Consider the following 23,835-nt stretch of genomic DNA (forward strand, 5'->3'; position numbering starts at 1 on the left):
CGTATGAACTATATTGAGTTCAAGGGAGAATGTTAGGAAACCTATCCATTGTTAACTGCAGTGGTGCCTAGTTTATTTCTATCCAGCTTTGCTGAAACTACAACTCCTAGGATACTATGACAGACTAAAACTGTCTGACATTCTGAAACCTTTAGTGTTAGACAAACTAGAGAGTTTTAAGACTGCTCATAAAGAGCCATCAAAAAGGGTAAAAGAGCAAAGTGCTGTAGAATAATAGTTTCTTAGTTACCTTTCCTATCAATGCACTTCTCCTTCAAATACTTAGTTTTGAAGTGGTGACCAGCTCAAGGAAGAATCTGGTTGTTCCAAGCCTCTTCCCTTTAGGAACTATGGAGACTACTGTGCTCTTGGGAACTTTCAGTGCAACAGAATATTTTTTCGAAGCTTTCTCAACATCTGTTTGTCTACACAATACTGTCTCTGGGTGATACATCCAGATACGCTAGCTGTGAAAGCTTATTTATACAAGGCTGTGTCTTTCCAAATCATGTCAAATTTATTGAATTCTGGCTCAAGTAGACCAAGGGGTAGAAATATGATTATCAAAGATGAAATTCAAGAGAAATCAGAGGCCAACAGAGCTAAATTAAAGTGACATAGCAAACAGTCTGAATATGAAGGTGTAACATCCATGACAGTATGCCCATGCAAAATGTTATACCCTTTTTACAAAAAGGTGATAAAAATGTTTAAAATTCTGTTTTGGTATTCTTATTATGGGGTATTGAGAGCAGAGTGATGAGGAAAAATGTTATGTTTTATGAGTTTAGCTCAAGGCCTTAAGGTAACAAAATGTAAATAAAACCTTAAAGGGGTATTCACGTCTGGGCATTCATACTCAATGTCATTAATCTGCCATACATAAACATTTCTTCAATTAGATGTTATTAAAAACTTAAATTTAAATTTTACCTAGGTGAAGATAATTTCTCATAAATGCAGTCATATGGTCCCTTAGAAACAAGACTGTGTCCCTGGATACGACCCCCTCTGCTGGAGTGATTGCACAAAGAAACAAAAGGTGTTTGTATATAAAATGTCCTGGAGTATATACTACAGCTGCCCTGTGGTAATGATTGCTGAATCCAAGTGTGCTGAGTGGTCGTATCCGAGGAAGCTATCTCGTTTCTAAGGGACAACATGGCTACATTTAAGAGAAATTATCTTCACACAGGAACATTTTTTTTAATAACATCCAATTGAAGAAATGATTACATATGGAAAATTAATTAAATTAAATGTGGATGCCCAGATGGGAATACCCCTTTAAAGGCTTTTTGTAGTGTATATGGCAACAAAATACATATGGATTTCAAATAATGGATTAGAGAATCTTGCCTAAAAGAGAATGCAAGAGAATAACACATTCATAATAGAGTAACTTGACTAAAACAGAAGGCAATATTTCAATATCCACATTTACATGATTATAACAGCCTCATTCCATTCATTACCTGGTCGCTGGAAGTTACTTATTTTACAACCTTGCAATTTTGACTTGTATTAAAATGAAATTGTCATCAGCAGAGTATTTTATAATATGTTTCATACTTTTACTGAAATATTGCATTTTATTAGACCCAGATAGCTTATGTGAATGAAGTTGCAACAGCTGCTGGTAACACAATAACTGAGGCCAAGAAGACATTGAATGACACTCGTGAGATCGTTGCAGATATAACCGATTTGCTCACGGTATAGTAATTTCACAACCTAAAATGAAAATGCTATATTTAGGCAGGAAGAATTCTTTCCTTTGCTAATGTCAGCAATTATACTAAGAGTGGAGTGCTTAACATGAGTAATGCAAATTAAGATAATGTTATTTAATGTCATGTGGAAAGGCAGGTCTATAATGAGTTCCACATTTTACTTTTCATATAATATTTTCCCCATGAGGGTCTCTATTTTTGTTCTTTTTTTTTATAGGAGGCAAGACCATTTTATGATCTCATCTTATGGTTAAAATATATATTATACAAATCCTAAATGTGTGGCTTTACTGGGGTTCATATATGTTTTCTAACCTCCCTGTTCCAAATGAAGGGTTAGCATTATTATATATTCATTCTATCCATGCTATAATGGAAATCATCTCTCTATGCCTTAAAAGTATGGTAAGCATTCACAATCTGAATAGACTGAGTAGCATTTTAAAGCATGAGTGTGTAGATCAGGATGTTAGACCCCCTCGTAGTCAATGGAACAAAAAAGCAAAAACATCAACATGCATAAATACATCAAGTAATAATAATAATATACTAATAATTCTTTATTTATATAGCGCACACAGATTACGCAGCGCTGCACCAAGCATGAGGTCCCTGTCCCCATGGGGCTCACAATCTAAACAAACATGAATGGAAGAATCAAGTACTCCCAACTAAACTATAAGCCAAAAAAGAAGAAGATAGGGGATTGCACTAATATAGAGGAAAATAGATGGATGAAAATAATAATAATAATAATAATAATAATAATCTTTATTTATATAGCGCCATCAAATTACGTAGCGCTTTACAAATCATAGGGGACATATACAACTATATTACACTACAAAGAACAAACAGTCATATGGAACAATAGGAGTGAGGGCCCTGCTCACAAGAGCTTACAGACTATGAGGATGAGGGGGTGACACAAGAGGTTGTATAATGGTCCAGCCATTCTTTATAAGGGAACAATATAAAATAATTTAATAAATAATTTACTAAACAACGATGTTGCTGCTTGAACCAGCCATCAGCCGCCATCTTATTTACAGGGTCCTAGGTGAAAAAGACTGCAGAGAAGCCTGGAGCTTGGTATATATCTGCTGTTTGCCCGATAACAGATAGGATAGTACATAGGATGGATTAGTAAAGGGAGAGTTGACATTTCATGCAGTTAGCGAGTGTGATAGGCTTGCCTAAAGAGATGGGTTTTAAGAGCACGTTTGAAGCTTTGGAGGGTGGGTATTAGTCTCAGAGTCTGGGGAAGGGCATTCCAGAGAATTGGTGCAACTCGGGAGAAGTCCTGGAGACGTGCATGGGAGGTTCGAATTAAGGTAGAGATTAATCTAATGTCACTGGCAGATCGAAGAGCACGGGAAGGGCGATAGACTGAGATGAGAGAAGAGAGATAGGGAGGTGCAGCATTATTCAGAGATTTGTGGATGAGGGTTATTATTTTAAAGTGAATACGGAAGGAGACAGGTAGCCAGTGCAGTGATTGGCACAAACTGGAGGCATCTGTGTAGCGTTTGGCCTGAAAGACGAGCCTGGCTGCTGCATTAAGAATAGATTGAAGAGGAGAGAGTTTAGAGAGTGGAAGACCAATTAGTAGGGAGTTACAGTAGTCTAGTCGAGAGTGAATAAGTGCAACAATCAGCATTTTAGAAGTTTCAAATGTCAGAAACGGACGGATTCTGGAGATGTTTCTGAGATGCATCCGGCAAGAGCGAGCAATAGATTGAATATATGGTGAAAAAGAGAGGTCAGAGTCCAGCACAACCCCAAGACAGCGGGCCTGCTGCCTCGGTGCTATAGTGATCCCACAGACTGAGATGGAGAGATCAGGGGTGGTTTGGTTAGTAGATGGTGGAAAGACAAGAAGTTCAGTCTTAGAAAGATTAAGTTTCAAGAAGAGAGAGGACATGATGTTAGAGACAGCAGAGAGACAGTCACTAGTGTTCTGGATTAAGGCAGGGGTGATGTTACGTGCAGAAGTATACAGCTGGGTGTCATCAGCATAAAGATGATACTGGAAACCAAATCTGCTGATGGTTTGTCCAATGGGGGCTGTATAGAGGGAGAAGAGAAGAGGACCTAGGACTGATCCCTGAGGAACCCCGACACTGAGAGGAAGATGAGAAGAGAAAGATCCAGAAAAGGAGACACTGAAAGTGCGGTCAGAGAGATAGGAAGAAAACCAAGAGAGTGCAGTGTCCTTTAGGCCAATAGAGTGAAGCATCCTAAGGAGGAGCTGGTGGTCCACAGTATCGAACGCTGCCGATAGATCCAGGAGAATGAGGAGAGAATAGTCATCTTTGGATTTTGCAGTGAGGAGATCATTGGAGACTTTAGAAAGAGCAGTTTCAGTGGAATACATAGAGCGGAAACCAGATTGTAGGGGGTCAAGGAGGGAGTTAGCTGAGAGATAGCGGGTTAGTCGAGAATAGACCAAGCGTTCCAGGAGTTTGGAGATGAAAGGGAGGTTAGAAACTGGTCGGTAGTTAGTAGCATTGGATGGGTCCAGTGAAGGTTTCTTTAGTAAAGGGGTAACAATAGCATGCTTGAAAGAAGAGGGGACGACACCAGAAGAGAGAGAGAGATTGAAAATTTTAGTTAGGTGAGAAGTGACTGCTGGGGAGAGAGACTGTACCAGATGTGAGGGGATGGGGTCACTGATGCAGGTAGTAGGGTGAGCAGAGGAAAGGAGCCGGGACACTTCTTCCTCTGTGACTGGCTCAAAGGAAGAGAGTGAACAAGATAAGGTATGGGAGGGAAGGGGATTGGAGGGGTGAGTGGATTGAGCAATTATTTCCTGGCGGATACAATCAATTTTATCCTTAAAATAGGCGGCCAGATCTTCAGCCCCAAGGTCTGTGACAGGTGGCTGCACCTTTGGTGTTAGTAAGGAGTGAAGGGTATCAAAGAGCCTTTTGGGGTTGTTAGAGAGAGAGGATATGAGATTAGTAAAATAGACCTGTTTAGCGAGGTGAAGGGCAGAGTTATAAGTTTTTAGCATAAATTTGAAGTGTAGAAAGTCTGCAGATGTGCGCGATTTTCTCCACAGACGTTCAGCAATCCTGGAGCACTGCCGAAGGAAACGAGTTTGTTCAGTGTGCCAAGGTTGCCTGCGTGCGTGTTGAAAATTTCGGATAGTGAGTGGTGCCATCTCATCTAGGGCGCTTCTGACAGTGTGATTATAGTGGTTAGTAGCCAGGTTTGGACAGGTGAAAGAGGAGATGGGGGACAGTGCAGACTGTAAGTTTTCTGTGAGTTTATGAGTATCTATTGCACGTGGGTTCCGGTATGAGTGATGGGTGGAAGGATTCTGAGAATGAGAAGGATTATTGAGAGTAAAAGAAAGGAGATTATGGTCTGAAAGTGGAAAGGAGGAATTGGTAAAATCAGATATTGAAGATGGTCGAGAGAAGACCAAATCGAGGATGTTTCCCTCACTATGAGTGGGGGAATCGCAGAGTTGTGAAAGACCTAGAGAAGTAGTTAGTGCTAAGAGCTGAGAGGCAGGAGGGGAAATGGGAGTGTTAACAGGGATGTTGAAGTCTCCCATGATGATGGTTGGAATGTCACAGGATAAAAAGTGAGAGAGCCAAGAGGCAAAGTGGTCAAGAAACTGATAGGGTGAGCCAGGAGGACGGTATACTACAGCCACACGAAGAGAGAATGGGCGGAAAAGTCTGAGGGTGTGGACCTCAAAAGATGGGAAAGTAAGGGAAGGTACAGGAGGAATGACCTGGAAAGTGCATTGTGGAGAGAGGAGTATGCCTACCCCACCTCCCTGCCTATTCTCTGGTCTGGAACAGTGCGAAAAGTGTAAACCGCCATAAGACAATGCTGCAACGGAGGCGGAGTCATCCTGCTGGATCCATGTTTCCGTAATGGCAAGCATGTCAAAAGACTTAGAAAGAAAGAGGTCATGAACTGATTCTAGTTTATTACACACAGAGCGGGCGTTCCATAGGGCACATTTAAAAGGGGTTACGGGTGGAGGAGGAGAAGAGGGGATACACTGAATCTTTATAAGGTTAGCAGGGTTTCTGTGTGAAGGGTTAAAATAAGCAGAAGGTGGACCTGGGTTAGGAGAGATGTCCCCTGCAGCAAGCAGAAGGAGAAAGAAAAGAGACAAAAGATGCTGCAGAGATTTATAAGAAGTTATTTCTTGCTTCACAGCAGAAGACTGTGATAAGTTAGTCTGGTTACATAACGTATAGAGTGTGTGAGTGGAAAAGAAAGGTGAGTGAAGAAGGGAGGCATTGATATGGATAGTTGGTACTGGTGGAATAGATGGACGGAAGGCAAGTAAACCAACCATGGCAAACAGGGAGAAAATGGAAAACATTTTGAGACAAACATAATTGTTCATTTTTCTCTGCCATCTTACCTGTCTCCTGCCCTGTCTAACTGCAATGTCAAACTGCAGTTTCATACTTCTCAGAATATTATTATACTTAGCAGAATATTATGCTAAGCAAACAAAGAATGCAAGCAACCTGGAATGCAAGCATCCTATACTATCACTAAATTTATACCCAGAGAAGACAAGAGACCAGGCCCTCATTTAGCTCGTAAAACAATTAATCTAGGACACTTAACACATGTGGATCAAGTTCTGAACAGAGAAAAACAAACTCATTGAGGGGCATAGATGAACATTAAATCAGGTAGGACAGAAAAGGGTCAAATGTTACAGAAAGAAACAGACACATGCAATACTAGGGCAATCAGAGATATATACCATTGCAGAGAGTGAGACTGGATTTAAAGACACAGTAGATGGGTGAAAAATGATTCAGCAATCAGAGATATATACCATTGCAGAGAGTGAGACTGGATTTAAAGACACAGTAGATGGGTGAAAAATGATTCAGCAATCAGAGATATACCTTTATTAATTAATTCTAAAAATACATCATAAAATTCATATCAAATAAACAAGACCATAAAAATAGCACATCTAAGTGCTAAGCACATCTTGTGCAACCATATGCAAAAGTACAGATGTAAAAAATGTAATATGGCCAGTGTTTTTTTAAGAATAATATTTTGTGCATCAGTCTCAATGATTGATTGGAATTTAAATCTTCAGTTTACCCGCACAGATTATAGTAAATTTGGCTGGCCAATTTTTTTTTTTAAAAGTGGTGCATGTGGTGCACAAAAGAGCCAAAGAGCATGTAACAGAAATTGTGATATTTCATGCCTTAAATGCCAAAAAACTGCTGGACAAGGAATGAGGCAGTTTCCCCAATGTGTAAAACTCTTCATTCATAGCAAGTTAGGCCCTACCCAGATCACGACAACGGGGGTCCCTTGTAACCCTGTTGCGCCCGCGGTGACTGGAGCAGCCAGTCGCACATGCACAATTCATCTCTATGGTGATGAAAGAGATAGCCTTGCACCATACTCGGCAATCTCAGTCAGTGCGCATGTGCAACCAGTGCTCTCTTCATCTCGAGCTACAAAGGGGGTACAACGGACCATCACTTTCAGTCTTTCAGACTAAACGCTACACGGATGCCTACAGTTCATGCCAGTCACTGCACTGGCTGCCAGTCTCCTTTTGAATACAGTTTAAAATAATAACCCTCATCCACAAAGCTCTGTATAATGCTGCACCCCCCTACCTCTCCTCTCTTATCTCAGTCTATCGCCCAACTCGTGCTCTTAGATCTGCCAGTGATCTTAGAGTAACCTCTACCCTAGTGCGGACCTCCCACTCGCATCTCCAAGACTTCTCTAGAGCTGCACCAATTCTATGGAATGCTCTGCCCCGGACTATCAGACTAATACCTAACCTCCAAAGTTTCAAACATGCTCTTAAAACCCATTTCTTTAGGCAAGCCTATAACACTCATTAACTGCATGAAGTTTTAACTCTTCTACTAACCCGTCCTGTGTCGTCCTCCCATCTGTTATCCAGCAACCAACAGGCACCAGACTTCTCTGCAGTCCCATTCACCCTGGACCTGGTATATAAGATGACGGCTGAGTGGTTCAAGCGACAGCAATTCCATTTATTATATTTTGCTCTATTCCCTAAGAAGAATGGCTTGACCATTAAATATTCTTTTACCTCGTGTTACCCCATCATCTTCATAAACCGTAAGCTCTGGCGAGCAGGGACCTCACTCCTGTTGTTCCATACAAATGTTGTGCTCTGTCATGTTATATTATATTTGTATTTGTTTCCTATGATTTGTAAAGCGCTACGTAATATGATGGCGCTATATAAATAAAGATTATTATTATTATTATTATCACTGAGACACCCACCGATTAGCAAGTTAGAGGAAGAGTAGGACTAGCGATAGACCTTACCATTCTTTTCCGGGAATTGATATTTACTTTTCATGACCTGGTTAGTTTGTATAATTGTTTTTATTTTTGCATGTTTGTTCTCACCTCATTTTATTTTTACATAGAATATGTCTGGTCATCATGCTGAAATAGATGGAGCTCAGAATGGCCTTCAAGAACGAATTGAAAACTTAACTGGAAATGCTGAAGATCTAGTACAGAAAACTGTAAACCATACCTTACAACTTCAAAAGCAGGCAGATGACCTGGCAGTGTAAGTAAATATCTGCAAAATAATAGATAAAATGTGCATAAAATATACATTATGTGTATTACGTGTATTTTATGTCTACAACCGCAGTGATTTAAAAAGCGTTGATACAAATGGACTGGTGCAGAAAGCAATTGATGCCTCTAATGTCTACGAGAAAATTTTAACTTTGGTTGAGGATGCCAACGAGACATCTGTTTTGGCACTGAGCACTGCTGAAAGAGTTATTGATGTGAGTAGCAGTAGTATTACCTATTCCCTGTAGCTATGAACAACTGTTCACAAACATTAATTGACTGTGAGAGTGTGGATCCTGTCATACTTTAATTAATTTGTTACCTACCTTTACTTTATCTAAAAGGTAATATTTGCAATTATTATCACTGTTTTTGCTTAGATTTCCTGTGGTTAAAAAACATCATAGTAAAAACACAGTAATAATGCTGTATGTGATTATAGCAAAAGAATAGTCTTCTTCTCTGGAATACATTTCATGCATTATAAATGGGCTTTATATTTTCCAGGCTGTAGATGTTATTAACAACCAAATTGATTACCAAAAAGAGGAAAGCGATGAACTCTTGATTGACGCTAAAGACTTGCGGGACCCCTCAAATTTAGGTACATGTGGATAACTATTATCAGTGGTCATCATGTTCATAATAAACTGTATCTGTCACAAAACAAATGCTTATGCATAACTAGATGTATGTCTGATAAGGCACATCGGAATCACATCTGAAGCTCCCTGACTCTATTGTGCATGTGTCATACCTACAGTGCTTGTGCAGTGAAGCCAGGGTGTACTACATCAGCTTCACATGCGGACATGCACAAGAGCCAAGAGCTCCACACAGAGGAAAGCAGAAACCAGTCAACCATAAGGACCTGTGTGTCCCAAATCAACCTGACAAGTTCCTTCAGTAAAGTATTACTGAAAGTTGCTTCATACTATATTTAACCATTTATTAACCCCTTACTGAGGTGTGACGTATTGGTGAGTCACACGTCGGCTACCACTGTATGGTGGGTGTTTGCTGGATATTGCAGAAAACACCCACCAGCAACACCTGCAATCATTATGAGCAGAAGGAGCTTTGCCGGCAGCGATAAAAAGCAGGATTGCACGGGCGCGGCCATGTTGGCTTATATTGTCACATCATCAGGGATCGCAATCTCTTACCATGACAGCCTCGGGTCATACAAAGACCTGAGGCTGTCTTGTTTTAAACGTTCTATTACAACGTGCGATTTGCACATTGTAATAGATGATTTGAAAAATTCCCATATACTTCCATACTGTAGTATGGCATTATATGGAAGGATCAATCAGACAACCTAGGGTTTAGATACCCTAGGGAGTCTGAAAAATAGTGAATAATAAAAATAAATCAAAAAATAAAAATAAATCAAAAAATAAAAATAAATCAAAAAATAAAAATAAATCAAAAAATAAATAGAATAATAAAAACTCAAATAAAAATTCAAATCATATAAAAATAAATCATAAACATGTTAGGTATCACTGTGTCCCACAATGTCCGATATACCAAAATATAATAATGGTTATTCCAGGTGTTTAACCCCATAATAATTGACCCCAAAGTCAAAAATGCCATTTTTTCGCCATTTTGCAACATATGAAAACATTTAAGAAAACCTGATCAAAATACCTTACAGTCCTCAAAATGGTAGCATTGAAAATGTCATCTCATCTCGCCAAAAATGATACCAGACACAGCTCTGTACGTTATGAAAAAGTTATTATTGCCAAATCAGAGACATGTCATTTGGGTTGCAGAGTGAAAAATGTAAAAACCAAGCTCACAAGTAAATGGCACAAGTGAGTTTTTCCACCAATTTCACTACATTTGGAATAATTTTCCCACTTTACAGTACATGGCATGGAATATTAAAAACCGTAGCTATGAAGTGCCATGTGCTACACAGAAAACAAGCCCTCACACAGCTCTTTGCATAGAAAAATAAAAAAGTCATAGATTTTTGAATGTGGAGAGTGAAAAATGGAAATGCAAAAACAAAAAAGGGCCTGGTTGTTAAGGGGTTAAAGATAGCAGGCTAAACTTTGTACACTGTTGTTTTCTATAGTTATTAACTATCTATTATTTTATATTTTCCTAATGTTTTAGGTTTGATGGAGACTCAACAACGTGTCAGTGCTGCCGCATCAAGAAAGGCCACCTTGAGTAATAGATTGGCAAATGTGATTGCTCAACTTGAAGCCCATAAAGATGGTATGCAGGCGGTCTTCTCTTCTAGGAAATAATGAAACATTCCATTAAAAAACTGGGAAAGTAATATAAAACCAATATGAGCAGTCTCTTCTCTATGCAAGGAGACCTCACAAGCAGATGACATTAGAGCTGAGAACAACAGACTACAGCTGTTGTTTGTGATCTGTGATCTGCAAACATCTATGTGCAGGAGCCTTTAAGGGAAAACCAAGTGCAAAAACAAAAAACAATCAAATGTGGTATGAACTTTGGAAAAGATGCATTTTGTAGTGCCAAATGTTGTTGGTTAAAACGTGTGCTTATTTCTAAAAGTTTAGCCAAAAAAAAATACATCCTAAATAGATATTAAATATATAAAATGTCTAGTATTATACAATACATACACTCACCGGCCACTTTAATAGGTACACCTGTCCAACTGCTCGTTAACACTTAATTTCTAATCAGCCAATCACATGGCGGCAACTCAGTGCATTTAGGCATGTAGACATGGTCAAGACAATCTCCTGCAGTTCAAACCGAGCATCAGTAAGAGGACGAAAGGTGATTTTAGTGCCTTTGAACGTGGCATGGTTGTTGGTGCTGGTCTGAGTATTTTAGAAACTGCTGATCTCCTGGGATTTTCATGCACAACCATCTCTAGGGTTTAAAGAGAATGGTCCGAAAAAGAAAAAACATCCAGTGAGCGGCAGTTCTGTGGGCGGAAATGCCTTGTTGATGCCAGAGGTCAGAGGAGAATGGGCAGATTGGTTCGAGCTGATAGAAAGGCAACAGTGACTCAAATCGCCATCCGTTACAACCAAGGTAGGCAGAAGAGCATCTCTGAAGTACACAGTACTTCGAACTTTGAGGCAGATGGGCTACAGCAGCAGAAGACCACACCGGGTGCCACTCCTTTCAGCTAAAAACAGGAAACTGAGGCTACAATTTGCACAAGCTCATCGAAATTGGACAGTAGAAGATTGGAAAAACGTTGCCTGGTCTGATGAGTCTTGATTTCTGCTGCAACATTCGGATGGTAGGGTCAGAATTTGGCGTCAACAACATGAAAGCATGGATCCATCCTGCCTTGTATCAACGGTTCAGGCTGGTGGTGGTGTCATGGTGTGGGGAATATTTTCTTGGCACTCTTTGGGCCCCTTGGTACCAATTGAGCATCGTTGCAACGCCACAGCCTACCTGAGTATTGTTGCTGACCATGTCCATCCCTTTATGACCACAATGTACCCAACATCTGATGGCTACTTTCAGCAGGATAATGCGCCATGTCATAAAGCTGGAATCATCTCAGACTGGTTTCTTGAACATGACAATGAGTTCACTGTACTCAAATGGCCTCCACAGTCACCATATCTCAATCCAATAGAGCATCTTTGGGATGTGGTGGAACGGGAGATTCGCATCATGGATGTGCAGCCGACAAATCTGCGGCAACTGTGTGATACCATCATGTCAATATGGACCAAAATCTCTGAGGAATGCTTCCAGCACCTTGTTGAATCTATGCCACGAAGAATTGAGGCAGTTCTGAAGGCAAAAGGGGGTCCAACCCGTTACTAGCATGGTGTACCTAATAAAGTGGCCGGTGAGTGTATATCACTAGACCTATTTAATAGCTATAGAGGATGTATATCTGTAGAAAATACAAGAAAACACCCCAGGGTGCTCCCCACTGACAACCCACTAGCTCCCTTTATTCCTCACACACCTCCCCTCCCCCAATGATAACGCATAAACTCCCCCTTCTCCTCTTACCACATCAGTTCCACCATTGACTGCACACAAACTCTCCCTTCTCCTCTGACCACATCACTTTCCCCATTAACAGCACACTCTACCTTCTCCCCCAGTGACGAAACACATTCCCTCCACTGACAACATCCAAGGCTCCTCCCCCAGTAACACACACTGAAAACACACCCCACCCTCCTACATTGACAACATGCCAGCTCTCCCCTCCCCCACTCAAAATCCAACTGACACACAAACCTGCACTCACAGACAACACACCCTTCCCCCTCCCCCCATTCAGTAGTGGACTATAATAAAGACGGTTTGGTCGGCAGCCTAGGGGCTAATCCTCCTACGGGGACCATGGCTACCCAAACCAACCACAAAATTTTATGACCTTTGCCCATGAAATCCTCATCCATCTGCTCCTGCTCTAAATATACATGTGCACAAGAGCCATCTCAGGACCTGAAGGTCCTCTAAAGTTCCTTAAACCACAGATTGAAAGCAGGCAGAAGGGACACATCCTCCATTCTCCAAGAAGCTTGATTCTAGTCCATATTAAGACATGTAGAAGCTATAATATTCATACAGCCCAGGTCTCATGGCAGTTTTAATCTGCCCCTGACCCCACTGACAACACCTAAGCTCATTATACTCCACTGACAAAACACACACTTTCCCTCCCCCTCCACGCTGTCTCTCCCGGCAAGCAAGCCACACTCTGGTGGCGGTTCTCATGTAGGGATTGTAGCTACCTCTCCAGCTCTACAGCATAATACTGTAGAATGATAATAGGGAAGGGACTAGCTTCATAGGACCCAGCAGAAGAGAAGCGTTAGCCTGGCTATAGGCCAGACACTTCAAATCTGTACCCCCCCACTCCTCCAGCCAGAGTGGAGGTCACACCCTAGGCCAGTGATGGCGAACCTTTTAGAGACCGAGTGCCCAAACTACAACCAAAATCCACTTATTTACCAGGAAGTGCCAACATGGCATATCAAGCAGTAACTGCTAACCAGTAACATTGCTACCAGTTCTTCTACATCATTCAATTGCAATGGCTCTCCTAAGGCCACTAATACAGTTGAAAAAGGGTGGGCAAATAAAATCAGACGATCATCGTAGCTTCTCACTTTTCCCACTGTTTAAAACAGCCAATGAATTGTAGCTTTAAAATAACGCTGACAGCAGCATCCAAGTTGTTTGGGACTGCATGAAGATTTGGTGGATTTGGTCCTGTTTGGTGAAATTGGAGCGATTGGCTTGAGTGCCCACAGAAAGGGCTCTGAGTGCCACCTCTGGCACCAGTGCCATAGGTTCGCCACCACTGCCCTAGGCCATTGCCTACTTCTGCCTACCCCTTGTCCCGGCCATGAGTTAAATTTTGCTTTGTCATAAAAAGGGTAGAAAACCTTGGGAAGCTCTTATTAGTATGAGATCAGATACCAAAGATAATTAATTGTTACTATAGTGTGTGGTCTGCTACAAGTACATCTTACATGATACATTAACAGCAGACTTACATCTTATGTTTGTGATGTGGTATAGTAGTAGTTTCGGTGTAAAGAGATTTAGGCCTTCCCAAAATTTTGCCCAGACTGTTTAGATTATGTCTAGTGCATAACTGCACAGAAAAAGCACTAAACAAAACTTTCAGCTTACTACATAAAATGGTACCAAAACAAATATCACTACATAGATATGTTCATAGAACCAATATTGCTAAAACATACATTATTAGAACCAAATATACCACATAAATACAGCACTAGTACCAAGCAGAGCAAGACATACAGTCTTATATTGCGGAAGATTTATCACAGTTTCTGATGCTGTTTGATAAACATGTTGTACCCCCTCATAGTAGAAGATAACAGAGAGTCACAGAAAAGAGGAAATTGTAAATTATTGTAAATCTGGTGACAGATGATGTCTTTGATTAGAGGACTTTTTTTTTTCTTCTATCTGGCCAACATTTTCATCTTCTCCCAGCTATGATTCATCTCTGAAGATTTAGCAACACAAAACTTTTAGCACCTTCCTTACAGAAGCTTAAAATTGTTCTGCTGCTCCCATAGAGATTATTATTATGCCCCCAAAATACGGAATATAATACACCCACAAAAGCCAATATAGTAATACTACTGTCCCTATATCCAATATAGTAACAGAGCCCCCACAATAACCAATGTAATAATAATATCCACACTGTAGACAATATCACCAGAGTGTGCCATTGCCCTCACAGTAGCAAATATAGTAACTTGCCCCCACAATTCCCACACAGTATGCAAAAATTAATTGATGCCAATACTGTATCCAATCTAGTAATGGTGCCACCAACCTATTCAATGTAGTAACAGTGCCACCACAGTAAGCAATGTAGTGAAATGGCCCCCATTGTATACAACATAGTAAAAGTGCCTCCATAGATCATATAGTAGTAAAGGAATCCCCATTGTAGACACTAGATCAGTGATGGCGAACCTTTTAGAGACCAAGTGCCAAAGCGACAACCAAAACCCACTTATTTACTGGGAAGTGCCAACATGGCATTTCAAGCAGCAACTTATTGCTACCTGTTGTTCCACATCTTTCAATCGTATCGGCCCCCTGAGGCCACCATTACAGTTGAAATAAGGAGGGCAAATTCAGACATCATTGTAGCTTCTCTCCAGGGTCTCTCTGAAGAGGAAAAATGTTGGGTGCAGTAGAAGGACCTCCAAAAATAATGCAGTTCTGTCAGCACCTTCTCACTTCTCCTGCAAAGAGCCAATGAAGGGTGGCTTTAAAGAGCTAAGAGCAGCATCTCTTAAGCTGCCTGAGATTTGGATTTGCTCCTGTCTGGTGAGCTCTGTTCGGGAAGGGGAACAACCGGAGTGCCCACAGAAATGGCCCTGAGTGCCACCTCTGGCACCCGTGCCATAGGTTCGCCACCACTGCACTAGATCAACAGTGCCTCCAAAATAGCAAATACAGTCATAATCACTGGCTACATAGTAGTGGATATAATAACAGTGCCCCCAATATAGTCACAGTGCCCCAAAAGTAGCCAATATAGTTACATTCACCACACAGATCATATAGCAGCTAATATAGTTATAGCGCCCTGCACAGCAGTCAATAGTGACAGTGCCCCCGACAGTAGTCAATAGTCAGTTGCCCCCACAGCCATCAAACTACATTGTTCTCTCCTTTTGGGATGCATAAAGTTAATCTAATCTAATAGTAGCCAAGTCACAGGACCACCCCCCATAGTAGCTAAATCACAGTTCTATTCCACATAGTCAAGTCACTGTGCTCCCCATATAGTAGCCAAGGCACAAGCCCCCCCACCCCCATAATAGTCGAGTCACAGTGTCCCACTAAGCAGCCAAGGCACAACCACCATAGTAGCAAAGTCACAGCCCCCACCTCCCAGAGTAGCCAAATGACAGCCCCAAACCCCTCACCATAGTAGCCAGCTGCAACTGTGACAGTCATTCGCTGCAGCTTCTTCATCTCACAGGCCACATGCTGACTGTCTGCGAAATGCATGTAGAACAATAGAAATCTCCCATCCTCCACTCCTAAATGGAAAGCTGGGATCCAGTCCGGGATACAAGTTCTTCCAGGTTGGATCCGACTTCTATAGAAGTGATTGGGGAGCGGGTAGTAATGAAACAGTTACTCTGGGGGCCTAATGATGTCCCACTATTCTCCCTGGCAGCCCTGGCTCCAGGACAGTCTTATCTTTACTTCATCATATGCATAGTCTACAAACGTACAACATTATAAAGCATTTTCTGTGCTGAAAAAAAAAAATCTGTCTTTCGGTTAATGAGAACTCCAAAATGCAGGTAAAGCATTTCTTTCCAGTCTAACCACTAATAAATGGTGGACAGTGCCTTGTTACATCCTGGGCACTCCAGTGATGATACCATAGTATTGATTCCACGTGTTCACACGACCCTATGAGTCTCAAACAGGAAGGGAAAATGTGGGGATTATGGTAAATTTAACATCTGTAACATCTTTACAGATCTTTAACATCTGTAGCATATAACTTTTAAAAACTGGATGGAAACCATTATGGTAGTTGTTATGTCTGGGTTGACTCAATTCTTGAGTATAAATACTTAAGTAGACCACATACTATGCTGGCATCAATAAATCTTCTATAAACTTACATATGAATTATGAGTTATACAGAGGTGTGTTAATTACCCCAGACATTTTTATATAGTTGCCGACTGCAGCTTATAAATGACAAGATTCCAGCTGCTCACCTTAAGACAACCAACCATTCTCCACCTCCAAAGGTTGCACAGATAAGCCTTGGCTCACCCAATTCAAAGGAAAAACATTCCTGGGTCTCACTTGATACAGTAATAAAGCATACATTCCATTATTCAATCCATTAAAACTCTACAGAATGTGTCTTGGAGGAATACAGCCAAAGTACTAATGCTTTTTAACATTCATTTTGGACCAGGGCTTAGATTAATATCAACACGTGTCAATTACTGCTTGTATTCCGTCAAGAATTGTTGTGCATTGTTTTAATGGATTGAATAAAGAACTATGGCCCACATTTATTATCTGTCTGACTTTGCACTGAAAACATAGCTCCCAACCGTCCTGAGTAGACAACAGAAAATGGCAGCACTCCAATTGTGTGAAAAAAAGGGTGTTTATTCCATCCTATGCAACGTTTCAGCTGTATCCCAGCCTTTGTCAAGCATCATGTGAGGTGTTACAAACAAGCATATAAAGGCACAGGCCAGTGACATCATCAGTGAGTCATTAACATATTTGTGCAAAGATATCAAGAATCACTTAGAAAAATATATACATACAGATATCAAAGTACATCAAAGTTACATAATAACAGTTGTATATACATGAAAAGGCATAAATAGTGAAAAAGTGCAAAGACTGCAAAGACTTGTCTAGATATTAATTAATGTATGCCATCACCTGTGTGATGAGGGATGTAGGATACCCTCCTGACCAACCAAGAGTCGCAAGAGCGATTAGCCTATCTAAAAAGCCCTAGTGGCTACCTAGAATCTAAATGTAAATTGCCAACCAGTGACACTGCGCCTAAGAGAACTCAGAGGAAAAAGTCTAGTATGCTCAAACGATAACAAAAGAAATATCGTTAATACGGAAAGGACTTTTGTCAGGAGGGGTCCATGTGTTGTAGACAAGTAAATTCAAGTGCAAGTGGTTCATAGTGCAGATAGGTGCAGAAGTTTCAAAGTGATGTATAATCTGAAAAAAAAAGAGACAAGGTATTAAAATCTTATGGTATTGTCATAACACCAAAACCTAAACAGAAGAGGGAAGTCACAGGTAGTGGGTCAGAATATGAAGGCAAGCAAGGATCCCTAGAACAAACCACTAGTTTTGAAATCCACATTGAGGCCATTGGGTTTCAAGGTATTGAGTCTATGGATCCACTCCAATTCTCTCCTTTTGAGTAACCTCATACGGTCACCACCTCTCCTAAGTGGTGGGATCCTGTCTATCAGTCGGAATCGTAGTTGGTTTTCCCTGTGTCCACATTCATTAAAATGTTTGGGCACAGGGAGGTCCTTTCTACCAGCTCTGATCGTATAGTGGTGTTGGTTTAGACGGGTCTTGAAATCCAATGTCGTTTCACCTAAATACCAAAGGTTGCAAGGACACTGTAGCAAATATACGACATGGTCGTCCTGGATTTGTCGAGACAGTCCCGTTTTTTTCACCTCTGCCCCTCTGTCACGGGCAGCAGGGAGATTGTCCTGGGGTTGTCCCAATGATTATTATTATTGAGATTTTTATTATTATTGAGATTATTTAGATTATTATTATTGAGATTATTATTATAGACATTAGCAAATTAGTAAAAAATTTTCATTTAACTTCTTATAGATGAGACTAGAAGGCGACTAGAAAAGTCAAAACTATCAGTACACAAAGCTCTAAATGTCACTGCTGAAGTATCTGAAGTGACTGAACCAATGGAAAAAAATGCAACCATGTGGGCAGAAAATCTAAGTCATTCTAATTTTGATGCTTCTGATTACAATTCTGTTGTACATTCAGCGGGAGAAACAGGTAAGAAACTAGACAATTTTCTCTATTCTGTACATTTACTATATGGCCCTTCTAATAAATAGGGGCAATGACCCACATTTATCAAAAACAGTGAGTGCAGGGTACATCTGATTCATGGATTGTGGTGCACGTTCTTCAATGGAAGCTATGGAAAACTTTCAGATGGTTTTCTATAATGTACCCTGTTTCCCTGAAAATAAGACACTCCCACCCTTTTTGAGAAGTTGTCTCATGTCAAACAAATAGTGAAAAATAAAATATCTGTTTACTACCCTGGTTTTGGATCTCCTGGAAAGTACCCACATGTATTACTGCATTGGTGACATTATATAAACAATACATGACCACTGCAGTCAATCATTGGCTTCCAGTGATATCTGTGGAGACAAGGTTGAGGCAATGACAATACCTCGGCAAACACAAACTAGAATAAGTAGAGCTATAGTACTGCAGCAGCAAGGGAGAAACGGCATTTTAAATTATGTGTTTACCTATGTTACATAATTTACTAGCACTCAAAGCCTAGTACAACTATGACATAGCCTTAGATATCTTTGAAACATCATGTTTATAACTCTTTGTTTGTCCTTTGTGTAATTTCTATGCTATTTTCAATACTACAAGATGTAGTAGTGGGACATATTTATTAATCAGCTTAACACAACATATGTAGTTATTTCCCCTTTTGTTGTCCAAGTTGTCCTCTGTCTAAAACACATATATGTAATGCAAGATTATTTAGGTATTTTTTGGGATAAATTCTGACAGATTATTGTGGGAACTAATTGATACACATGGCACATTGTTACAGACCGAATTTGTAAACAACCTTGTATTTCATTCCAGTTAAGAATTTGACAGAAGTAATGCCTCTACTCTTGAACAAGCTACGTACTGTAGAACATAAATTCCCTTCAAACAACATCTCATCTAGTATTAACCGTATACGTGAGCTGATCGCACAGACAAGAAGCATAGCCAGTAAGGTAGGAAGTCATCTTTGTGCTTATTGCTCATGTGACACATATGGAGAGATTTGTCTTGCTTTGAACTTGCTTCCCTTCCCTTCTCCTCCTTTCCAAGGGGGCCATGCAGGCAGGGCCGGTTCTAGACAAAGTGGGGCCCTGGGCAAAACTAAAAGTGGGGCCCCAAAATAAAACTATTTTATGACCAGTCACAGTCAGCAAGAGGCTCCTTTAGTATGGTAAAACAAACTGTAATATGGGAGAATTTTATAGGAGATAGATAGATGATAGGGAGATTTATGGGCAGCATGGTGGCTCCGTGATTAGCACTACAGCCTTGCAGCGCTGGTCAACATCTGCAAAGATTTTGTATGTTCTCTCTGTGTCTGCGTGGGTTTCCTCCGGGTCCTCCGGTTTCCTCCCACACTCCAAAAAATTTGGGGAGGGGGACCGATATTTTCTGAAAGCAGACACTTGCCCCATTTTCAAAATTGCATCAAAGATTTTATAGACATAGGCGCCTTCATGCAATTTTGATTCAAATTGAAACATTTTATTAAAAATACTTAAAATTTGACTTTGATGGCAAAAAATTTGATCCAAACAGAAAATATTTACCTTCACATCTCCTAAATGTAATACATGGACATTTGTAGAGTTCACAAATGTGCCCTATTGATGTTCACATGAATAGATCCACATAATATCACTAAAACTGTAATAACTAGATATCTGCTTTTCAGCTAGACATTTTTAGACAGTCACAACCTGCAAAATATATCAATAAAACAGAATAAAAAGTAAAGGCGCCATAAAACCTATAGAATTTTGAAAGCAGACAACTAGGCGATGCATTTGGCAATTAACATTCAAAATTTCCTCTAAAATATGTACAAATCCAGAATACTTATATAAAGAAAATCTACTTTCCTAAAAAAGTAAGATGTGAGGAGATCATACAGACCCCACATGTGTATATTCACCAAAACATGCAGCAAAGGGAACTGCAGAAAATTCACACAGATGTATCATTGTCTGTTCCTTAGACAATGGTAACCCAAATAAATAACTATATATCCATAAACCTCTCTAATGAGATAAAAGTCACGTTTAGATGTGCGCCATTGTATTATCACAATAACAGAACCCTCCCCGCTTCATAAGAATGAAAGTGAGAATGTCATAACATAGGTGTAAATAATGGAGGATGATGGGAAATAAAAACTTTATACCAGGACATGTGTGTGTTTTTGGTGTTACATATAACTTTATGGACATGTTCCGGTCGCGGTGTAGTCACATTAGGCGAAGAGGATTGAATGTTCATCGTATCAGTCAATTTTCCCAACAAAAAATAACTATCACAAAATAAAAGGGAATAAGAGAGAATGGGCCACATTTATCACTTTTGTGCGCATAGGTGTAGTAGTTGGGCCTAAATTCTGGTGCACTGTTTTTTAGAATTATCACAAGCTTTTACAGAATTAGCACAACCATCTGTGATAAGTTAATTTCCTGCCTCTTATTAATCACTTTAACACAGTTTAGGCGCAATTTTGGCGCAGTTTCGGCGTAATGTTAGATTCAGGCAGTTACATGTGATCCTGCTACAAGCTCCTCTCTGCTTCTCCCACAGCCCAGAATGAAGATAACACTCACAGCAGCACCCAGGTGTGTGACACCCTGCACCCAGTGACCTGGAGGGGATCCCCCAGTGCTGATCTCCTGCTGCACCCCTGTAATTCTGCACAGTATCCCCCTCAGAAACACTGGTGATACTGTGCAGAATGACATGGGGGACACCTGTCAGTACTATGTGCAACATTCTGTAACGTTCTCTTCTCTCTTGCTTTGAGCTCAGGATCCTGCAGAATGTTTTGTAAATAGAAGGTGATGAACTGTAAATAGAGTCTGCAGCTCCTGTCTGCAGAGTATCTAATGACTGTATTATCTGTACTAGTGTCTGCAGAGTATCTCATGTCTGTATGATCTGTTCTAGTGTCTGCAGTGTCTGGATGAGCTTTTCTGCTAGAAATGAGCTGTTCTGCAAAGGGGCTCAGTGCTTTCTTCTCAGTTAACACCAGCTCCGGGCTGGAGTGTTTTTGCGCCCGTTTTTGCGCCTAAATGAAAGGTCGCAAGTGATGAATATCATTAGGCGCATCAAAACATCTGGATTGCTAGGATAAATGAGGGAAAGCTGGTTATTTTTTGCTGCACAGCTAGCATTTAGTCACATTTAGTCGCAAAAATGGCACAAAAAATGGTGCGCCTGAATGAAAAGGCGCAAAAACAACAGAAAAAAACGATTGATACATGTGGCCCAAAGTGTGTTCTTAGATTTGCATAGAGAAGGGTTAAAAACATGAGTATTAGTTGATATTATCCCTTCTCAAAATGTAGTACTAGTAACATATAAAGTGAATATTTCCAGTATCTGTGAGGTGCAGCAGCTCCTGTGTGCAGCTAATACTTCCTGCAGCCTGATGGCTAAGAATCTGGAGATGGGGGAGACACTTCAGGGGGCTGTATCTCTGGTTCTGTGACTCATAGAACCTCACTTCCTTTTTCCTATGAAAGAAGAGAGTCTCCTCTTTTATATGAATCTAAATTTGTGTTTCTAAAATGCAGAAAAACGGAGATATTAACTGTTAAACTGCCGTCGGAAGTGATATTTATATATAAAAATGGCACCTGATATTCTCACTTTAAACCTGAATATCTCTGGATCCATAGCACCTAGAAACAAAATTCAAGATTCATTTGAAAGAAGAGATTCTCCCCTTTCTCTGGGGGCCCTGGGCAATTGCCACCTTTGCCTACCCATAGCGCCGGCCCTGCATGCAGGCCTGCACAGTGGATTGGGCATTGACAGGGACGCACAATGTCTGGCGTACAATTAAGATGAATATACAAAGAGGCCAGAGCCTCTAGCCCAACCTGCAGGGTGGAGTGAACATCAAGAGCTGGTGTACTTTCTTGATAAATGCCCACATAGCGTGAACACTTATATGGAAATAATGACTTTGGAGTGACTAGGACAGTATCTTTAGCCTGATTTTTGAGAATGTGAGATTTGATTGGAAGTTAACATCATTTATATGTTTATGATATAATTAAATTCCCATAGAGAATGATTACAGCAGCTTATTCCATGTACAATTATAGCACCATTGCAATAGGGGTCCTCTGTTCTCATGATCAGTGGGGATTCCAGCATTTCCAATAATGAATACTTTCATCACCAATCCTGCAGGAAACCACTTTGTTATATTTGCAGGGAAGCAAAATGTTTGCTTATATGTTCTAGTTAGACCCACTTATTTCCCTGTTTGTTCTTTCCTTCTCCTTCAAGGTTCAAGTATCAATGAAGTTTGAAGGCAAATCAGCAGTTAATGTGAACATGAAAACAAATGTAGCTGACCTAAAGGCTTATTCTGCTATCAGTATGTACATCAATCCAGAAACTCAGCAACAAGACAGATTTATTATGTACCTGGGGCACAAAAATGTAAGTCATCATTGTAAAAACTTATTTTTAATTTGACTGCATTAAGTTTAGGAAAAATAGATGCAAGTGCAGTGTCTATATGTCTGAAAAAACAAATGAGAACTGATATTTGTATACAGCGAGATGAGTGAAATGGCCAAATTCATTTGTGCTGGATTTTAACTCTCTGATTTCCCGTTTTTATCATATATCCTCTGTGAAAGGATCAATGCTCTATAAGACTGTTTTACAATCTAATTTTGAGGGATTATATGTATGTTAGAGTCTAAAAATACCATACGATAGTACTTTATTGATCCCCTGGGGGAAAATTGTATTGTACATTGTGTTCTGGAAGTTGTTACACACAGAGACAGGCTTAAGCAGGAGCAGATGTACAGGTAGTCACCTACAGCAGCGCCATTATTGACAATACATTTTATTAAGTGCATCTGCAAGTCCACCAGATTTAGATTAGGTTAGTCAGAGTTGAATGGTGTGACTTGCAAATATAAGATGAGTGATAAAGTAATTTGAGTTTGACAAGTATTTACAAGAAAGAATCTTTTTGTTCACTTCCGGTTCTATTCTGGTCTAATTCTTTTTGCACTTATAAATGCACTTAAAAGAATGCACTGTCAACCAAGGTATGAGAGACCTTAGATCTGCAATTTATACACCCCGGACAAATTATTTATAACTAGCAGGTGTTTACAAGTGAGGAAGTCTCCAAAAAACAGCAGGGAATGAGTTATACATTCACACATACCAGTACATAAGAAAGATACAGATACTATTGCTAGAGATGACTGGAACTTCTGATACTATCATTCTGATACTGAGTTAAGCACCTATACCTGAGGATGAGGAAATGAGTGATGGTGAGATCAGGTGAAAGTACTGGCAGAGGATGATAATAAAGATGATTATGATGATGGATTGAAAGTATTTCAAAATATACGCGGACATGTATTAAAAATGTTAAGACTATAAC

General features: G+C 40.2%; 1 protein-coding gene across 1 annotated transcript in view; it reads left to right on the forward strand.

Moving 5' to 3' along the window:
• LAMA4 (laminin subunit alpha 4) overlaps positions 1-23,835 on the forward strand; it is an 88,510-nt gene that overhangs the window by 40,692 nt on the left and 23,983 nt on the right. The window contains exons 14-21 of the mRNA XM_072141761.1: positions 1,600-1,716; positions 8,171-8,319; positions 8,407-8,548; positions 8,841-8,937; positions 10,467-10,571; positions 18,204-18,389; positions 19,236-19,375; positions 22,707-22,862. Coding sequence (XP_071997862.1) covers positions 1,600-1,716; positions 8,171-8,319; positions 8,407-8,548; positions 8,841-8,937; positions 10,467-10,571; positions 18,204-18,389; positions 19,236-19,375; positions 22,707-22,862 — 1,092 coding nt within the window. The remainder of the gene's footprint in view (positions 1-1,599; positions 1,717-8,170; positions 8,320-8,406; positions 8,549-8,840; positions 8,938-10,466; positions 10,572-18,203; positions 18,390-19,235; positions 19,376-22,706; positions 22,863-23,835) is intronic.

The sequence above is a fragment of the Engystomops pustulosus genome, chromosome 3 (genome assembly GCF_040894005.1).
Source record: "Engystomops pustulosus chromosome 3, aEngPut4.maternal, whole genome shotgun sequence".
Taxonomy (NCBI): domain Eukaryota; kingdom Metazoa; phylum Chordata; class Amphibia; order Anura; family Leptodactylidae; genus Engystomops; species Engystomops pustulosus.